We start from the raw sequence: 21,138 nt of genomic DNA on the forward strand, positions 1-21,138 counted from the left end.
TAATTATAGTACAAGACTGGGAGTATTTATTTCAGGCACTCAGATATTGAACAGAGTTTTCATAGGTCAATGTCATGAATGGAAATAGATCAGGCATCTCTAGAAATTGATTCAGTCCACCTCATAGATGTATTTCATGTTATTCACAGAATCATTGCAATATAATATTTGTATTGTACTGCACTATTAAGAAAATAGGTATCGTGTCTGCTGAAGATTGTAAGAGTAACTCCAGAGTAGGAGATACTACTTACTCAAATCATGACTGCCAGTTAAGGCTCTGGATTTAGATTTAGGACACTAAATCTTTTTATAACTTCATCTTTGGCAAATGATTGCCATACTCCCTACTTTTTTTTTTTTTCTGTAAACCAGAACTAAACATTCTAATCTTTCCTGTACAATCTTTTGAAATCCATGAATAAAAATCATAAGGCATGAGCTGGTGTTCTTTCATTGTTCAACGTCTCAGATAAAACCTTAGACATCTTCAGACTTATTACTTCTACTCTCTATGGAAACACAAAGAAAATAATGGCATTCCTCCTCTCTGTGATTGCTTCCATTGGGAAACTATCTGTAATTTGCAGGCCAGATCTCATGGGACACTGAAGGTAAATATAGTGGTCAATTTCTATGTATTGGCATAAATCGTGCAACTGGCACAACAGTCTACACTTCATCTGCTCTCTATCGATCATACTCTCTAGGATCAACTAAGGCAGTGGATTCTACCCTGAACTCCCACTACAGAAGGTTGAGAACTGTTTTGTTTTTAATAACATAGCCTGAGGCATTCTTACTTTTGAAGAGGTGATCTGAGTTAGCTACAAACAAACCAGATGCAGAACTATAATTAACTTGCAATTATGCTGCATCTGGGATGCTCTGTTGTACCTTTGCATGTCAATAAGCTGTACGTAGGTATACATCTGTTCAGAGCTAGGCTTGGAAACCTCTGGTAGGGTCTGGCAAATGTGTTTGGACTCTTTTTTTAATCAGATTGTGTACATACTTCCAGTACTTGGCATTTACCTCACAGTTAATGGGATATACCTAGTATAACTTTAGCAAAATACAGATGTAGAAACTAAGACACTGATAATATAAATGTCTACCTGTAAGCTTGTAGCCTAATATTTCTTTATGGTCTATGGAGAGAATGGACAATACAATAGCATGGTTCATCTGGGTTATTTTAGACATGTGTCCCAGATGAGATGAATATAGGAGATGAATAATAGATGAATGAGATGAATAGGAGATGAATAATAGCCATGAACTATAAGCTAAAAGCATGCTTAGCTTTTTATACTGAAAATTTCTGAATTGAGCAGATGAATTTCACCCAATTAATTTCTACAAACCTAGCAACAAAGTCTCTGAATTTTTATAGAGCTTTAAGTGATGGTGTAACATATAGCTATGAATTTAGACCCATTAGAATTTATAGGTTAGGTTAGGATTTATCATATTTATTTATTCCAGGTGGATAAGGTACATCGTTCCCCTATAGAATGGGTGACAGGAATGAAACCAGTGTCATGTACTTCATTCTCCTGGGATTTCCCACCTCTGCTGAACTGCAACTGCTCCTCTTCTCTGCTTTCTTTCTGGCTTATTCATTAACTGTGTTGGAAAATATCATTATCATTCTCGTTATCCGTACTAACCACAGTCTGCAGAAACCCATGTATTTCTTCCTGGGAAACTTGTCTTTCTTAGAGATCTGGTATGTTTCTGTCATTGAGCCAAAGATGCTAGTAGATTTCCTCTCTCAAGACAAACACATATCATTCCAGGGGTGCATGACACAACTGTATTTCTTTGTGACTTTTGTTTGTACTGAGTACATTCTCTTAGCTGTTATGGCCTATGACCGCTTCTTGGCCATATGCAATCCTCTCCGATATCCACTCATCATGAACCAGCGATTCTGTGTTCAGCTGACAGCTGGCTGTTGGATGTGTGGTTTGATCACCTCTTCCATCAAGCTGACCTTTATAGGTCAGCTCTGGTTCTGCAATGTAGACAAAATCAATCACTATTTCTGTGATATTTCACCCCTACTGAATATCTCCTGCAGTGATTCCTCTTTGGCTGAGCTGGTGGACTTCATCTTGGCTCTGATGGTCATCATGGTGCCACTGTGTGCTGTAGTCACCTCATATATTTGCATCATGTTCACTGTGTTGAAGATCCCTTCTTCTCAGGGGAGGAAAAAGGCATTTTCTACCTGCAGCTCCCACTTGATAGTAGTGGTGTTGTTCTACTCTACCACCCTGTTCACTTATGCCCACCCGAAGGTTATGTATACCTACAGTGCTAACAAGTTGGTATCAGTCTTGTACACAGTAGTAGTGCCACTTGTGAATCCACTCATATATTGCCTCAGAAACAAAGAAGTGAGATTTGCCCTGAGGAAGACCTTTACTTGCACAAGAAACATCTAAGTATTAAATTAAAGACTTCTGGAGAAGAGACTTCGCTCACAAAGGCCGGCTACCAGTGCTGATGAACTAAAATCAGGAGGTCTAGACCTTGATTCACTCTCAAGTGAAACTGTACTATTCATGCACCCAATTACCATATTTATTGAACTGGAGCTTGATAAATCTAAGTTTGACCTATATCTAGCTTCCCCCCCCCCCATGGTTTTATACTACCTGTCTTTCTTGGAAATCTTTAGCTGAATGACTGCTCCAGTTTTAAAGGAAAGGATTGGCAAAAATAGAAACTGAACTTCATATTTCCTTTGCCCTTGTTAGATTACTAGGGCCAGAAAATGGTGGGTGGGATAGTATGAGGCATGTAAAATGCAGATGTCTGCATCTGATCTATTTTCTCTGAGATTCCCTTATTCTCCCTGGAAAGAAAAAGGCATCAACATGGATGATTAAACTTAAAAACTTAACTCTTTTAGAAGCTCATTTAATGATGAAATGGAAAATCCTCTAAAGAAGAAAGATTTTCTCACGTATCAATAGAGGCAGTATAATGTAAATAGTTGATACTGTGGTATGACTACAAAGTCATTATACTCAGACCCTTGGCCAAACGAGGGCCCTGGAACCCTGAATGACTTTATTGTACCCAAGGAAATTTGCAGTCAGACTTCTTTCTGGGGCACACTAGATGATTTCCAAGAGGAAATTCAGGCACAACTGACAGGATAGGTCACATCACAGTCTTATTCAGGTAGCAGTTGCCTTGGATTCAGCAGTATTACAGTGGTGTAAAGGCTCAAAATTAAGACCAAGCTCAAGTTAGAGAATCACAAAATCACAGAATGGCAGATGCAGCTCCTGTAGGGATGCTGCAGCTTCCATTGAGTGGAGTAGTTCCTAGTATGGAAAATATCACCAAGTACATTACAGAATCACAGAATCACAGCATCGCAGAATGGCTGAGGTTGGAAGGGACCTTGGGAGACCATCTAGTCCAATCCCCCTGATCAAGCAGGGTCACCTAGAGCACGCTGCACTGGACTGTGTCCGGATGGTTTTTGAATATCTGCAAGGCAGGAGACTCCACGACCTCTCTGGGCAACCTGTTCCAGGGCTTGGTCACCCTCACAGTAAGCAAGTTTTTCCTCATGTTCAGACGGAACTCCCTCTGTTTCAGTTTGTGCCTGTTGCCTCTCATCCTATTGCTGGGCACCACAGAAAAGAGTCTGGCCCCATCCTCTTGACACCCTCCCTTCAGATACTTATACACATTGATAAGAATCCCCCTCAAGCTTCTCTTCTCCAGGCTGAACAGGCCCAGCTCTCTCAGCCTTTCCTCGTAGGAGAGATGCTCCAGTCCCTTAAGCATCTTGGTAGCCCTTCGCTGGACTCGCTCCAGGAGCTCCATGTCTCTCTTGTATTGGGGAGCCCAGAACTGGACACAGTACTCCAGATGCAGCCTCACCAGGGCTGAGCAGAGAGGGAGGATCACCTCCCTCGACCTGCTGGCAAGGCTCTTCCTAGTGCAGCCCAGGATACCAAGAAGGCCAGTGGGTACTTTGCTGGCTCACGGTCAACTTGTGGTCCCCCAGGACCCCCAGGTCCTTCTCCACAGAGATGCTCTCCAGCTGGCCGAACACCAGCCTGGACTGCTGCATGGGGTTATTCCTCCCTAGGTGCAGGACCCTGCGCTTCCCTTTGTTGAACTTCTTGAGGTTCCTCTCCGCCCAGCTCTCCAGCCTGTCGAGGTCCCTCTGAATGGCAGCACAGTCCTCTGGGGTATCAGCCGCTCCTCCCAGTTCTGTACCATCTGCAAACTTTCTGAAGGTGCATTCAGTCACATCTACCAGGTCATTGATGAAGAAGTTGAACAGTACTGGACCCAGAATTGACCCCTGGGGGACACTGCTAGCTACAGGCCTCCAACTAGACTTTGTGCCACTGATCACAACCCTCTGAGCTCTGCCATTCGGCCAGTTTTCAATCCACCTCACTGTCTGCTCATCTAGCCTGCACTTCCTCAGCTTGCCTATGAGGATGTTATGGGAGACGACAGTGTCAAAAGCCTTGCTGAAGTCAAGGCAGACAACATCCACTGCTCTCCCCTCATCTACACAGGCAGGCATTCCATCATAGAAGGCTATCAGGTTGGTTAAGCATGATTTCCCCTTGGTGAAGCCATGCTGACTACTCCCGATCACTTTCTTATCCTTCACATGCTTAGAGATGGCCTCCAGCATGAGCTGCTCCATCACCTTTCCAGGGATGGAGGTGAGGCTGACTGGCCTGTAGTTCCCTGGGTCCTCCTTCTTGCCCTTTTTGAAGACTGCGGTGACAGATTTGCCTTCTTCCAGTCCTTCAGTAATCCCTAGCCCAGTTCTTCTCCTCCTCCACCAAGGGAAAGTCTTCCTTTCTCCAGACTTTCTCCCTGGTCTCCGGGGTCTGGGATTCCTGAGGGCTGGTCTTAGCAGTAAGGACTGAAGCAAAGAAGGCATTCAGTATCTCTGCCTTCTCTGTATCCTTCGTCGCCAGGGCCCCTGCCCCATTCAGTAGTGGGCCCCCATTTTCCCTAGTTTTCCTTTTGTTACTGATGCTTTTAAAGAAGCCCTTCTTGGTGTCCTTGACATCCCTTGCCAGATTCAACTCCAGATGGGCCTTGGCCTTCCCAGCCCCATCCCTGCATACTCAGACAGGATCTCGACATTCCTCCCAGGTTACCTGTCCCTGCTTCCGCCTTCCGTATGCTTCCTTCTTATGCCTGGAGCTCCTTGTTCATCAGTGCAGGTCTCCTGCTCCCTTTGCTCGACTTCTTGCTCATTGGGATGCACCATTCTTGAGCTTGCAGGAGGTGATCGTTGAATATTAACCAGCTCTCTTGGACCGCGCTTCCTTCTAGGGCCCTAGAGGGGCAGACTAGCATGGGTGACATTGTTGTGGGTGGTTGCTACAGGCCACCTGATCAGGAAGAGGAAGTAGATGAGGCCTTCTACAGACAGCTGGAAGTAGCCTCATGATCACAGGCCCTGGTTCTCGTGGGGGACTTCAACCACCCTGATATCTGCTGGAGAACAGAACTCACATGGGACATACACAAGTCCATGGGCCCTGACAGGATGTACCCATGAGTGCTGGGGAAACTGGCTGATGTCATTGCAAAGGTACTCTCTGTTATCTTTGAAATGTCACGGCTGAGGACTGGAATAAAGCACATGCCACCCCTATCTTCAAAAAGGGCAAGAAGGAGGCTCTGAGGAACTACAGGCTAAACGGCCTCAGCTTGATCACTGGGAAGGTGATAGAGCAGCTAATCCTGAATACTATTTCCAAAAATGTACAGGACAGGAATGCGATTGGGCGTTGTCAGCATGGATTCATGAAGAGGAAATCATGCTTAACCAACCTGACAGCCTTCTATGAAAAGATGACTGGCTGGGTAGATGAGGGGAGAGCGGTGGATGTTGTCTGCCTTGACTTCAGTAAAACTTTTGACACTGTCTCCCATAACATCCTCATAGGCAAGCTGATGAAGTATGGGCTGGATGAGCAGACAGCGAGATGGACTGAAAATTGGCTGAAGCGTGGCACAAAGTCCAGGTGGAGGCCACTCACTAGTAGTGTCTCCCCGGCGTCCATACTGGGGCCAATACTATTTAGCATTTTCGTTAATGACCTGGTAGATGTGACTGAATGCACCTTCAGAAAGTCTGCAGATGGTACAGAACTGGGAGGAGTGGCTGATACCCCAGAGGAGTTTAAACAGATTTAATGAAGATTTAATGAAGGACTTGCACTCCAAGCTGCACAGGGAGCCCCAGGAACCCCATGGAGGGGTCACAGATGGGAGGCTGCTGGATGCACGGGTCGGATGCCCATGCAGGACTCACTCTGTTATATCCTGAGGGCCCCTGTTATCTACTAGAACTATTTCCTTATCTCAGCTGTGCTAACCTTGGGTAGCTACTGGCTGTGAAGCAGCTAGAAATTGTTGACAAAAAGGAGTACGCATGTCTGGCCTTGACGGGTTTTTGGTCAGTGTGTAGAGAGCACACGCTGGGGCTGCTGTCACATACTCTGCCAGTCACCTGACTCCTCACCTGATCTTCCACAGGTGTTCTCACTGCACCGGCATAGATGTCTATTGTTATTTCGTGCACCCCAGGGTATCCCAGGGATCTTACAGAATTGGAAGGTATGACTCCGGATCTATGTAAAACTTGTGCCCTTCCGGAATGACACCTAGAGGACAGTCAAGGTATACAAAGTCATCTCAAGTGGCACTACGCACCCATGAACGTGTAACTGATTCAAGTGCTCAAGCTTCCTTGACGATGCTGGAAGCAGAGTCACCTTGTGCTCTCATTTAGGTTTCAAACTTGGAGCTGAATCCAATCCAAAAAGTTAGGTGAGACAAATCCCAACCAGCTGTGATGAGCTGCAGTCCTACTATCTATTTGTATTTTTAGAGGTAAGCACAAAGTAGAACTTATACTCCAAGTGGAATTTTCATAAAATAGCTTGCCAATCAGGAATCAGATAATGGTTCTACTGAACTGAACCCATGTTGGGTTGAGTCTATGATGTTAGTATGGATCTGTCTCTGTTTCACTCTTAGGTGCAATTTCTCTGAGTCTCACTCTATAGAGTCTATATGCACTATTTAGTGAATGTAGGTTAGAGCTCTTCTGCAACAGAAAACTGGCTCTTTCCCCAAACAAAACATTGCAATAGTACTGTGGTTTCATCAGTTTGGAGCCCATTGACCTGGATGCAAGGATGCGACATGCCTATCTCCAGCTCTGTCCTCATGGCCCAATACTCCAAAAGTAGCTCAGCAGGCCTTGCACCTTTACTTGCTGCATATTGTCCCCTGCCCTTGCGTGCGGCATAGACACTCACTACCATGTAGAAGCACAAATATCACAGGCTGTGAGGAAATTCTTGGCTGTGTTATAAAGAAATATGAACTCTTAGATAAATCCTTAAAACTATTACAGTATTTCCAGTCTAGTGAAGGGCCACAGGAAGGCAGGAGGACCCCAGAACCTGGTGTTCGGAAATGCGGGAATCTTGCTTGTAGCTGATAGGGACATAAATGCAGCTGCATCCCAGGGGGATGTAACCAAAGTCCCCGATAGTTTCATTCAAAATAAATAAATAAACAATAAGCCCTTAAAGGCAGCCTATATTGAGATCTATGAGAACTGAGGATGTCACACGCAGTTGTGGAACAGATAAGTTGTAGTGAATAGCACACACGATGCACTGGAAGAAGCCCTGGGTACACAGATACACAAGCCTGTGGCGGAGGTACCAGTCCGGGGATCACTCCAAATGCTAAGCAGTATTGGCACGGCCAGCTTTGACAGAACAGGCCTAGCCATGAACAGAGTTAACATATGACACTGTGACATGTTTAGCATGAAGACCAGAGATCACTCCCTAGGGTAAATGAATTTAGTGTGCAGATGTAAGCAAAGGCAATAGAGGTGTAGCTACCGACTCCTGAAACAGACAAAGCACCCAAGCAACTGTGTATTCGTTCATATACAAATTAATAGACAGAGACTTCAGCAGAATTTGTAAGAATAGGAAGTAATGCATGTCCTGCAAAATGTAAAAAAATAAAAGAAACAAACAAATAAATAAATAAATAATTATTTGGAGTATTTATTTCAACCTTACGTAAGAAGATGGGTTTGCATCATTCCACCGTGAATACAGTTTTTCCTTCTGCTATTACTCTCTTCCAAGAGGACTGATTCAGGTTCCAAAGCATAGGCATCTTGTAGGTTTTTATATTCTGGACTGCCTGAGACCTCCCCTTTGGGTAGGCAGATATGACACACAAACCATGGAAGAAACACTTCCTGCTGGTATGGCATCTGGAGGCCGGGCAGAATACGCAAGGTCATTAAAACATTAGGCATGTGGCTTTAGTTAGGCACATGAATCTCCCCTTAGGTGTCAGATATTGCCTGGAGTTGGAACTCCTCGTGAACGGAACAACATTTCAGTTGTTTTATCAAATCCATTGGCATACGGTATGTTGGACATGTCTTTTTGTTCCTTGCAGTGTCTCTGAGTCAAATGAGTAACTTCACTGTGCGTGAACCTAATATGTCATCAAAAAAGGAAGAGCATTTGAAGGTAATGGGTAGAAGGGTGATCTCTCTTGAGGATAAGTGACTATATGTATCCTTCCGGTTTTTCATTTGCCAGCTTTATGATGGTTACAGTTCTGAATAAGTACCTCCTAAATTCTAATCTTAGATCCTCTCCTTCTAACGCTTACATTCACATTCTGTCTATGAGAGACTATCTTAATGGAGAACAGTGATGGATTGAGGCACTTTGGGGACAGTCTGTGCAACACTGAAAATTTTTTTCAAAGCTCCTTTAACCTCCTGGTTCCTCAGACAATAAATGAAGGGGTTGAGCATGGGGGTTGCAACAGTGTACACAATTGACACCAGCTTGTTTAAGTCAAAAGGGTGGATTCTCTTGGGCCGCGCGTACATGAACAAGGTGGCTGAAAAGAAGACAGTGACAACAGTGAGGTGAGAAACACAGGTGGAGAAGGCTTTCTTCCTGCCCTCGGTTGTGGGGATGTGCAGGACGGTGCTGATGATGCATATATAGGAGATGATAGTGACCGAGAGTGGAACCAGCAAGATAAACAAGGCCAGAATGAAATCTACTATTTCAGCCGTTGTCATGTCAGCACATGACATGTTCAGCAAGGGGCTGATGTCACAGAAGAAGTGGTTGATGACATTAGAACCACAAAAAGACAGCTGAGAGATGAAAAATATTTTCAGCATGGAGGTCAGGAAGCCAGTGAGCCAGGAGCATATCGCTAGTTGCATGCAGAATCGGTGGTTCATGATAACCAGATAGCGCAGGGGGTTGCAGATGGCCACATAACGATCATAGGCCATGACCGCAAGGAGGACACACTCAGTGCAAATAAGGGAGATGAAGAAGTAAAGCTGGGTCATGCAGCCTACAAAAGATATGCTCTTGCTTTCAACCAGAAAATTCAGTAGCAGTTTGGGGACAGTGACTGAGATGTACCAAGCCTCCAAGAAGGAGAGGTTGCTGAGAAAGAAATACATGGGCTTGTGAAGGTGATGGTTCATCTTTATCAGGATAATGATGAGCATATTTTCCAAGATTGTCAGCATGTAGGCCACTAGGAATATCACAAAGAGCAACATCTGAAGCTCCATAATTGTTGGGAATCCCAAGAGGATGAATTCCTGGAAATTTGTGCTGTTTTCCTGCTTCATGGCAAGGGGCATAGCATCAAGCTTCAGAGGAAAAGTAAAGAGAATAAAAGAGAAAAAAAATGTGGAAGATTTTTAAAAACGAAGAAACAGTGAGACAAACTGCGGAAGAAGAAAAAGGAAAAATATAGTAAGTTAAAAAGAAAGGAAAATGAGAAAGAATGATAAAACAAAAAAAAACATGAGAGGGAGAAAAAGAAGAACATTATTACATTCAGATTATATACTGTTTTGAAGATATACAAACACGTATTTTGATATATGGTTCATAATTAGAGAACTAGGTTATTGCTGGAATGCATAGGAGTTGGATATCTGAAGAGAGATCAGGCTCTTTGGGGGCATGTACTACAAAAGTTCATGTTTTAAAATAAGCCATTATGTTTTGCATTTTCTAGGCAATTTTTCTGAAGGAACACATAACAGCTGGATGCCCAGTTCTCTTTGAGTTTCAAGACATTTTGGATATCCAGAACGCATCTGCATGACTTAGGTAACTGGGCTCAGTTTTGCAAAGCCAAGACATTCCCATGCTGTCTGCAGAGAAGAGTTCAGTCCCACTATATTTTCCTGGCATATAAAGCCTGAGACAGTCACCAAAAGAAATAAGTACTTCCAGAGGGTAATATGCATCATTCTAAACAAAGCTCTTGGAGAAGATGAAGCACCTTTTGGAAGAATGCGTTTCTCAGGCTGTGCCTCTTCCCCCCCCCCACCCCACCCCCCAACGGTTTTCTCCTTCCATTTCTACATCTATCAACCTTTTCCATAATTTTACTTGAGCCTGTTTTCACATATTAGTCTCAATATCTACAAACCAAGTTGAAAAGATAAAAACATACAACAACTACCGAAGTGGAGAATGCATACTTCTCTCCTTTAACTGCACCATCCTCTCATCTCTCTAAGACAAGAAAAGCTTTTTCATCCTGATTTAAAGTTCTACTCATGTAATATTTTATGTCATGTTAAACAAACAAACAAACAGAACCCCCTCACACACAAATATCATTAGAGAAAAGAACATGATAAAAACAGGTTTTCAGTAATGGAAGAATTTCTCTCTACATAAAATATTTCCTTGACACAGCAACTCCAGTCTAGAAACTATTCACTTAAAACCTTTGGTAGCTTCAGAAGCAGTAATACAAACCATGACTGAAGACTTATAACCTGCAAACTCATACAGCTTCATAACCGTATTACTATCAGTCTTTACTAACCATGAGGAATTCCGCATATCTAAGCAGAATCAGAAAATTAATTCTGGAATCTTCCACAGGAAAAAAAATGTAAGACTTGGTAAAGCAGAAATGAACAGAACATGAATTGCAGCATTTTCTCTTAGTCAGTGCAAAACATATTATTAACCATTTTTTCTCTACGCTACATGTTTTCAGTACTTCATGTCCTGGCCAAGATTAATTCCATCTACAAAACTGGGGATATGTGAGTGTTTTAAATTTCAAAATATTCATCTTACACGCCAGCAAATTCTCTACGTAAATAATTGCAAGAGAGTAATAACCATCCTCCTAAGTCAAATAACATGCTTACATTTTTGACTCTCTTGAACTAGAGTATATACCTGAACTGCCTCAAAATGAAAAGACTATATTGAGAAGCTAGAATTTATCTGCTGCAATTTAGATAGCTACAGTTTAGTTATCTAATATGCAACTGAGTTTGTCATCTTTATGGAGAATAGAGACATATACAGGCAGTTACAAGTATTATTGCTCTCGTCTAAAGAAAAAAAGTCTAAAATAGCTCAGCTGGATCATTATAGCCTTGTCCATTTCTCTCTTGCTTGACTCTAAAGTGAATGTCAACAGTCAGCTCAGATGTCTAAATCTGTTGCTCACTGTAGGTCAGATGTATGCTTTAGGTGTTCAAACGTCAGTGGATTAATTCCTCCATGGAGGGAGATCGCTATCCTACAAAAGTTCCTGAAGAAGGATAACAGTGAAAAGCTTCCTTCTCTTCTTACCTTCACACCAGTTCAGCAGTTCTGTGGTCACACTCACGGACTGGTTTAATTAAAACTACCTAACCCAAATCCAGTAGCTGTCGTAGTTCTGAAAAGCATGCAGATGTGGTTGCTTCTTACCTGTTCGTAAAAAAGTAGTTCAGTGTAAGATAATTACTCATGGGATCTCAGTGTTTGCTTTGTATAACTGATGTATCCAAGAAGGAAATGCATGAAGGTTAATTTTAGCTTTTTGAGGCGCTCTCTGCAGCACCTGCAGGGCGTGAATCAAAGCAATAGTCTAACTCAGCTGCTATGAATCATTTTCTAGAGGTGACATTCCTCATTACCTACTAATGGTTCTTCTTATGATCAAACTACCAACAAAGGTGCCTCAGGAAGCTACTGAGAACTATGTAGTATGAACCTTTTTTCTGAGCAGTTATCTGTGATTGTGCCTGCATGATCAAATCAAATCCTTTGCAAGACGTTCATCTTTCTGGAGAGAAGGCAGAATACGCTAACACATCTGAAATACCAGTAGGCACCTGTATTTACGTAAGGGAAACCCATTCTTGCAAAAGACCCAACCTGCTGTTGGTCCATAACCTCTTGGGAAATTTTTTTTGGGGGGGGGGGGAGGGGGGAAGGGGGGGGAGGTGCGGCAGGAGGATCTTCTCTGTCGCTGAACAAAGTAGTTCTCCTTTAGGCCAGGCCAAATGCAACTCCATGGCCAGTTTGTTCTAATTAATGCTCACCATAGGTAGTATGCACAACCACGGATAGTTTCTCTGGCCTGCAAATTCCTCAAGCACTATATGATCAGTCTCTGTTCCTTCATACTCCTTCACAGGCTATACAGCATATAACATCATGTTATAAAATCATCACTCAGACAAGTTCATTACAAGTCTGTCATTATTTGGGCATTTGAAACAGAAAAAAATACCGGGGAAAAGGAAATCCTCAGGACCACATGGAGCCCTTGGAGCCCATGGCACCTTGCAATGTGAACACAACCAGTCATCAGGCTATAACCGTGCAGGATGGATGTCAAAGACGTATCCCAGGAGACAAGGGATTTCAAAGGTCTGGAGGAAATCTAGTAATCAATGGAGTGAGCTGGATGCATCCAGAAGTTAATTCTGTACATGTATTAGAGTTATTTGACAGCCAAGAACCTTCCTGAAATCTAAAATCTGAATTCCTAATATTCCTTTAAAATTCCACAGACATTTCTGGGTTATATTCTTCAGATCTGAGATGAAGATCTATTTTGCTTACTCAGAGAATGAGATTCACACAGTCTATAAAAAAAGCTGGGTTTAGTGTGGTTTTTGTGTGTCTGTGAATTAGTCATCCAGGCTTCCCTCATCAATGGAGAGAATCAGAATCACCAGGGAGTGTTTCATTCCACCTATCACAGACGTGTCATCTGAGGATGGGATCAGTCAGTCTCTGGAGGCACCTGTTCTTCTCCTTAATTGTAGAATTAATCTAGACAATTAGCTTAGATTAGTTACCCAGTTTTATGACAGCTACATTAGGTGACATGACTCCTATCCTTAGCAGAAGTTTAATGCCTCTGTTGATTTGGCAAGAAGAGTAAATCTTATCAAAGACCAAATTGGGCAATTAAAGTATGCGACTCCAGTAGCTCAAAGTCACCTGGGAGCACAAGTCACTCTAGTCTAAGCAGCGTTGTTCATCTTGTCGTAAAGATTCCACCAAATCTAACCGCTGTGGGCGGACGCCATCTTGCCTGTAGACATCTACATCTACGCTAGTCAGCTGGGCTCCTTGATAAATCATAGAGAAAAATAGGAATCGCTAACAAAACTCACCTGCTGTTTAAACCGAGATGCCATCTGTAGGATGAAAGACGTTACAGCCTAGTAGTGTCTGTTTTTGTGTGTTGGCTGCAGAGAGCCTAGGAACCCAGCTCAGATATGTACATAGCCCAAGACACTTCTCAGCTGTAAAATGCAGATACAGAAAATGTCCAAACTGCCTTTGAGGACTGTGTATACTTGGGAGAAAACTGAGAGTGTTTTGTCAGTGTGAACTCAACTGAGATAGCTCAGAACTAACATCCTCTGGAATGAAGCAGTGAAGACCACAGTATAAACCATGTATCCCAAAGCCACAATAATTATTTTCTGCATAATTATTCAAAACTGTGAAAAATAATGATTATGTGCCATACTCCAGTCATGTTACTACAGCACGATACTGATGGTATGTATTATGATGTCCGGGGAGGGGTATGAAGTCATGTGTTTCCCTGGAATGAAGGTTTGAATTTGTTTTTGTCCACATGGTGCTGGTGAGGCTGCACTTGTGTCCAGTATTGTGTCCAGTGTTGGGCTCCCCTAGTTCAAGGATAATGTGGATAAACTCGGGAGGTTCCTACTAAGGCCTAGTAAGATGGTGAGGTGTGTCCTAGAGCGCCTATACTATGACAAGAAGTTGAGGTAATTGGGCTTATTTAATATGGTAAACAGGAGGCTATTGGGTAATCTAGCAGAAGACTACAGTTACAGAGACAGTAGTGCCAAACTATTCTTGGCCATGGCAGACACTATTACAAGGGACAAAGACAACAACTTGCTACTGAGTAGTTGCAAATTGGACATTACGAGAAACTTCTTCACTGGGAAGGCAGTACGGCATTGGAACAGGTTACCCAGAGAACTCATAGCATCTCTGTCCTTGGAAGTTTCCAACTCTCAGCTAGACAAAACCACCACTAACATGACCTAGAGATGGTGATAGTTGTGCTGTGAATGGATTAGGGATATTCAAAGGTCTCTGACAAACAACATTTTTTTGAGTCTATGATTCTACGATCCCAAATGGCACCAAACATCTCTGTGTGGAGAAATGAACTGAGCTCCAGTTGTCTAAATAAATTTGAGCTGAATGGGTCTCTACAAGCCATTGAATGTGTTGCCTAGATGTCCATGAATTGTGGTGGGAATATAGACACCTAGGTTATGACCTAGGTAGAAACCTACTCAGCAGATAGCTAGAGTGAGATTCAGTTGCCTAAACATCAGTGTCTATTGCCATTTGAGATGTCACGGGCTTTTCCACCTGGCATCCAAATCAAAGAACCATAGAAAAATTTAGTTGGAGGAATGGAGTTTGACCTCAGAGGTCTTTAGTTCACCCTCCAGCACGTATTTCACTGTCAGGTCAGGTTGTTCAGGGCCTTGTCTAGTCAAGCTTTGAAAATCTCAAAGGATGGAGATTTCAGAACCTCTCCGGAATTCTGCTGCAGTGCTTCGTCACTCTGACGGTGGTTGGTTGGCTGGCTGGTTGGTTGGTTTGGAATATCTATTCTGAATTTAACTTGCTGCAACTTGAGCCTTTGCTTCTTATCCTTTCAGCTGCGCACATCTAAGAATAGCGTGGCTCCATCTTCTCCGTAATTCCCTTCAAATAGTGGCAGACTGCAGTTAAGTCCCTCCTTAGCTTTCTCTTCTCCATGCTTAAAAAATTAGTTCCCTCAGCTTCCCCTTTTACACCATGGGCCCCAGCCCCCTTTCAATATTGGCAGCCCTCTGCTGGACTCTGTACAGGTTGTCTTTCTTGTAGTGGGAAACCCAAAACTGGACACAAGTTTCACAAGTGCCAAACAGAGAGGAAGGATCTTTTCCCTGGACCTTAGCTGGCTTGCTAATACAGCGCAGGATGCAGCTGGCATTCTTCACTGAAGCAACACACTGCTACCTCGTGTTAACTTTTTGTCTGCCAGGACCTCCAGGTCCTTTACTGCAGAGCTGTTGCCTAGTCAGTCAGTGCCCAACTTACACAGAAGTGTTGGGTTATTCTTTCCTAGGTGCAGGATTTTGCATTTGTCTTTGCTGAACTTCTGGAAGTTCCTCTTGGCCTTCCTTCAGAATGTTACTCGAGAAAACATTGGGTCCAGTGTCAAATCTGCTGTCTCCCCGTGGGTACCTTGGATACCTTATGGCATCAGAAATGCCATTAGATGTCTAGGTTTAGACAACCGACTCCTCCCTTAGTGATTGTATCTCCTCAGGTAATATAGTAGGAGCATAGGAAAACTATACTTGAAAATCAAGATCCTCATATAGCATTTAAAATGGAAATTCACCTACGTAAATTAACTCCCTTCCCCATAAGTAAAGGTTTGTTCTCTAAACTTCAGCTACTTCACAAAGTCCTGTTTGAACTTAAGGGAGAAAAAAAAAAGAACTTCCAGGAGATTGTTCACTTTCTGCTATGACAAGTATCTGAAATGACTGAGATTATCTGAATTCCAGAAGTTCCCATCCTATTTTAATCCCTGTGGAGAAAGGTGACATCACCTATTTTATGCCTCAAATTCTTTGAATCCTAGTTTCACGTGACGTTAGATCAACCTCAGAATGCAATTGTGCTCTTTAATGCAGACCAGAAAAGTACATTAGGAGGAGGAGATGATTTTTATTGCCTTCTTTACTGCTCAGGAATGATGTGTGATGTGTTCATTAGATAACATCTTCTTTTGCATCCACATTATGCTAGCATTCACTGATTTTAGCTTAGCATGCAAGTTGACTCAGGAAAAGCAATCCATAAACACTGATGTCTAAACAAAACCATAGTCTTCATTTTTTTCCGGAGCAATATGTTTTATCAGACATTCCTAAGACTGAGAAAAATTCAGGTGCTTATAGTGAGTTATGTGCAATAAAAACTCCAAAGACTGGGCAATTCTCTTCTAAGCCTTGTATTAGAAGATGCTGCTGATCGGTAGATCAGAATCTATGCTTCACCTTGTTTCTCTCTTGTTTTGCTCAAAGCTTACCCCTTTTTTATTCTCTGAGTGGGTGAAAGCCGGCTGGATTGTAAACTGCTGTGAGCAGATGCAGCTCCTGCAGGGATGCTGCAGCTTCCATTGAGTGGAGTAGTTCCTAGTATGGAAAATATCACCAAGTACATTACAGAATCACAGAATCACAGCATCGCAGAATGGCTGAGGTTGGAAGGGACCTTGGGAGACCATCTAGTCCAATCCCCCTGATCAAGCAGGGTCACCTAGAGCACGCTGCACTGGACTGTGTCCGGATGGTTTTTGAATATCTGCAAGGCAGGAGACTCCACGACCTCTCTGGGCAACCTGTTCCAGGGCTTGGTCACCCTCACAGTAAGCAAGTTTTTCCTCATGTTCAGACGGAACTCCCTCTGTTTCAGTTTGTGCCTGTTGCCTCTCATCCTATTGCTGGGCACCACAGAAAAGAGTCTGGCCCCATCCTCTTGACACCCTCCCTTCAGATACTTATACACATTGATAAGAATCCCCCTCAAGCTTCTCTTCTCCAGGCTGAACAGGCCCAGCTCTCTCAGCCTTTCCTCGTAGGAGAGATGCTCCAGTCCCTTAAGCATCTTGGTAGCCCTTCGCTGGACTCGCTCCAGGAGCTCCATGTCTCTCTTGTATTGGGGAGCCCAGAACTGGACACAGTACTCCAGATGCAGCCTCACCAGGGCTGAGCAGAGAGGGAGGATCACCTCCCTCGACCTGCTGGCAAGGCTCTTCCTAGTGCAGCCCAGGATACCAAGAAGGCCAGTGGGTACTTTGCTGGCTCACGGTCAACTTGTGGTCCCCCAGGACCCCCAGGTCCTTCTCCACAGAGATGCTCTCCAGCTGGCCGAACACCAGCCTGGACTGCTGCATGGGGTTATTCCTCCCTAGGTGCAGGACCCTGCGCTTCCCTTTGTTGAACTTCTTGAGGTTCCTCTCCGCCCAGCTCTCCAGCCTGTCGAGGTCCCTCTGAATGGCAGCACAGTCCTCTGGGGTATCAGCCGCTCCTCCCAGTTCTGTACCATCTGCAAACTTTCTGAAGGTGCATTCAGTCACATCTACCAGGTCATTGATGAAGAAGTTGAACAGTACTGGACCCAGAATTGACCCCTGGGGGACACTGCTAGCTACAGGCCTCCAACTAGACTTTGTGCCACTGATCACAACCCTCTGAGCTCTGCCATTCGGCCAGTTTTCAATCCACCTCACTGTCTGCTCATCTAGCCTGCACTTCCTCAGCTTGCCTATGAGGATGTTATGGGAGACAGTGTCAAAAGCCTTGCTGAAGTCAAGGCAGACAACATCCACTGCTCTCCCCTCATCTACACAGGCAGGCATTCCATCATAGAAGGCTATCAGGTTGGTTAAGCATGATTTCCCCTTGGTGAAGCCATGCTGACTACTCCCGATCACTTTCTTATCCTTCACATGCTTAGAGATGGCCTCCAGCATGAGCTGCTCCATCACCTTTCCAGGGATGGAGGTGAGGCTGACTGGCCTGTAGTTCCCTGGGTCCTCCTCCTTGCCCTTTTTGAAGACTGCGGTGACAGATTTGCCTTCTTCCAGTCCTTCAGTAATCCCTAGCCCAGTTCTTCTCCTCCTCCACCAAGGGAAAGTCTTCCTTTCTCCAGACTTTCTCCCTGGTCTCCGGGGTCTGGGATTCCTGAGGGCTGGTCTTAGCAGTAAGGACTGAAGCAAAGAAGGCATTCAGTATCTCTGCCTTCTCTGTATCCTTCGTCGCCAGGGCCCCTGCCCCATTCAGTAGTGGGCCCCCATTTTCCCTAGTTTTCCTTTTGTTACTGATGCTTTTAAAGAAGCCCTTCTTGGTGTCCTTGACATCCCTTGCCAGATTCAACTCCAGATGGGCCTTGGCCTTCCCAGCCCCATCCCTGCATACTCAGACAGGATCTCGACATTCCTCCCAGGTTACCTGTCCCTGCTTCCGCCTTCCGTATGCTTCCTTCTTATGCCTGGAGCTCCTTGTTCATCAGTGCAGGTCTCCTGCTCCCTTTGCTCGACTTCTTGCTCATTGGGATGCACCATTCTTGAGCTTGCAGGAGGTGATCGTTGAATATTAACCAGCTCTCTTGGACCGCGCTTCCTTCTAGGGCCCTAGAGGGGCAGACTAGCATGGGTGACATTGTTGTGGGTGGTTGCTACAGGCCACCTGATCAGGAAGAGGAAGTAGATGAGGCCTTCTACAGACAGCTGGAAGTAGCCTCATGATCACAGGCCCTGGTTCTCGTGGGGGACTTCAACCACCCTGATATCTGCTGGAGAACAGAACTCACATGGGACATACACAAGTCCATGGGCCCTGACAGGATGTACCCATGAGTGCTGGGGAAACTGGCTGATGTCATTGCAAAGGTACTCTCTGTTATCTTTGAAATGTCATGGCTGAGGACTGGAATAAAGCACATGCCACCCCTATCTTCAAAAAGGGCAAGAAGGAGGCTCTGAGGAACTACAGGCTAAACGGCCTCAGCTTGATCACTGGGAAGGTGATAGAGCAGCTAATCCTGAATACTATTTCCAAAAATGTACAGGACAGGAATGCGATTGGGTGTTGTCAGCATGGATTCATGAAGAGGAAATCATGCTTAACCAACCTGACAGCCTTCTATGAAAAGATGACTGGCTGGGTAGATGAGGGGAGAGCGGTGGATGTTGTCTGCCTTGACTTCAGTAAAACTTTTGACACTGTCTCCCATAACATCCTCATAGGCAAGCTGATGAAGTATGGGCTGGATGAGCAGACAGCGAGATGGACTGAAAATTGGCTGAAGCGTGGCACAAAGTCCAGGTGGAGGCCACTCACTAGTAGTGTCTCCCCGGCGTCCATACTGGGGCCAATACTATTTAGCATTTTCGTTAATGACCTGGTAGATGTGACTGAATGCACCTTCAGAAAGTCTGCAGGTGGTACAGAACTGGGAGGAGTGGCTGATACCCCAGAGGAGTTTAAACAGATTTAATGAAGATTTAATGAAGGACTTGCACTCCAAGCTGCACAGGGAGCCCCAGGAACCCCATGGAGGGGTCACAGATGGGAGGCTGCTGGATGCACGGGTCGGATGCCCATGCAGGACTCACTCTGTTATATCCTGAGGGCCCCTGTTATCTACTAGAACTATTTCCTTATCTCAGCTGTGCTAACCTTGGGTAGCTACTGGCTGTGAAGCAGCTAGAAATTGTTGACAAAAAGGAGTACGCATGTCTGGCCTTGACGGGTTTTTGGTCAGTGTGTAGAGAGCACACGCTGGGGCTGCTGTCACATACTCTGCCAGTCACCTGACTCCTCACCTGATCTTCCACAGGTGTTCTCACTGCACCGGCATAGATGTCTATTGTTATTTCGTGCACCCCAGGGTATCCCAGGGATCTTACAGAATTGGAAGGTATGACTCCGGATCTATGTAAAACTTGTGCCCTTCCGGAATGACACCTAGAGGACAGTCAAGGTATACAAAGTCATCTCAAGTGGCACTACGCACCCATGAACGTGTAACTGATTCAAGTGCTCAAGCTTCCTTGACGATGCTGGAAGCAGAGTCACCTTGTGCTCTCATTTAGGTTTCAAACTTGGAGCTGAATCCAATCCAAAAAGTTAGGTGAGACAAATCCCAACCAGCTGTGATGAGCTGCAGTCCTACTATCTATTTGTATTTTTAGAGGTAAGCACAAAGTAGAACTTATACTCCAAGTGGAATTTTCATAAAATAGCTTGCCAATCAGGAATCAGATAATGGTTCTACTGAACTGAACCCATGTTGGGTTGAGTCTATGATGTTAGTATGGATCTGTCTCTGTTTCACTCTTAGGTGCAATTTCTCTGAGTCTCACTCTATAGAGTCTATATGCACTATTTAGTGAATGTAGGTTAGAGCTCTTCTGCAACAGAAAACTGGCTCTTTCCCCAAACAAAACATTGCAATAGTACTGTGGTTTCATCAGTTTGGAGCCCATTGACCTGGATGCAAGGATGCGACATGCCTATCTCCAGCTCTGTCCTCATGGCCCAATACTCCAAAAGTAGCTCAGCAGGCCTTGCACCTTTACTTGCTGCATATTGTCCCCTGCCCTTGCGTGCGGCATAGACACTCACTACCATGTAGAAGCACAAATATCACAGGCTGTGAGGAAATTCTTGGCTGTGTTATAAAGAAATATGAACTCTTAGATAAATCCTTAAAACTATTACAGTATTTCCAGTCTAGTGAAGGGCCACAGGAAGGCAGGAGGACCCCAGAACCTGGTGTTCGGAAATGCGGGAATCTTGCTTGTAGCTGATAGGGACATAAATGCAGCTGCATCCCAGGGGGATGTAACCAAAGTCCCCGATAGTTTCATTCAAAATAAATAAATAAACAATAAGCCCTTAAAGGCAGCCTATATTGAGATCTATGAGAACTGAGGATGTCACACGCAGTTGTGGAACAGATAAGTTGTAGTGAATAGCACACACGATGCACTGGAAGAAGCCCTGGGTACACAGATACACAAGCCTGTGGCGGAGGTACCAGTCCGGGGATCACTCCAAATGCTAAGCAGTATTGGCACGGCCAGCTTTGACAGAACAGGCCTAGCCATGAACAGAGTTAACATATGACACTGTGACAT

General features: G+C 44.3%; 2 protein-coding genes across 2 annotated transcripts; one reads left to right on the plus strand and one right to left on the minus strand.

Moving 5' to 3' along the window:
* The first annotated feature begins 1,517 nt into the window (after positions 1-1,517).
* On the plus strand, positions 1,518-2,453 carry LOC106492768 (olfactory receptor 6Y1-like). Its single transcript, XM_013952662.2, has one exon. It carries the CDS (start codon positions 1,518-1,520, stop codon positions 2,451-2,453), a length of 936 nt encoding a protein of 311 aa, XP_013808116.1.
* Positions 2,454-8,767: 6,314 nt separating this feature from the next.
* Positions 8,768-15,627, minus strand: LOC136995598 (olfactory receptor 6B1-like). The gene is made up of 2 exons (XM_067316808.1): positions 15,616-15,627; positions 8,768-9,727 (listed from the first exon to the last, which is right to left on the minus strand). Exons 1-2 carry the CDS (start codon positions 15,625-15,627, stop codon positions 8,768-8,770), a joined length of 972 nt encoding a protein of 323 aa, XP_067172909.1.
* Between the last annotated feature and the right edge of the window lie 5,511 nt (positions 15,628-21,138).

This window comes from Apteryx mantelli, unplaced genomic scaffold (assembly GCF_036417845.1).
Source record: "Apteryx mantelli isolate bAptMan1 unplaced genomic scaffold, bAptMan1.hap1 HAP1_SCAFFOLD_125, whole genome shotgun sequence".
Lineage (NCBI taxonomy): Eukaryota > Metazoa > Chordata > Aves > Apterygiformes > Apterygidae > Apteryx > Apteryx mantelli.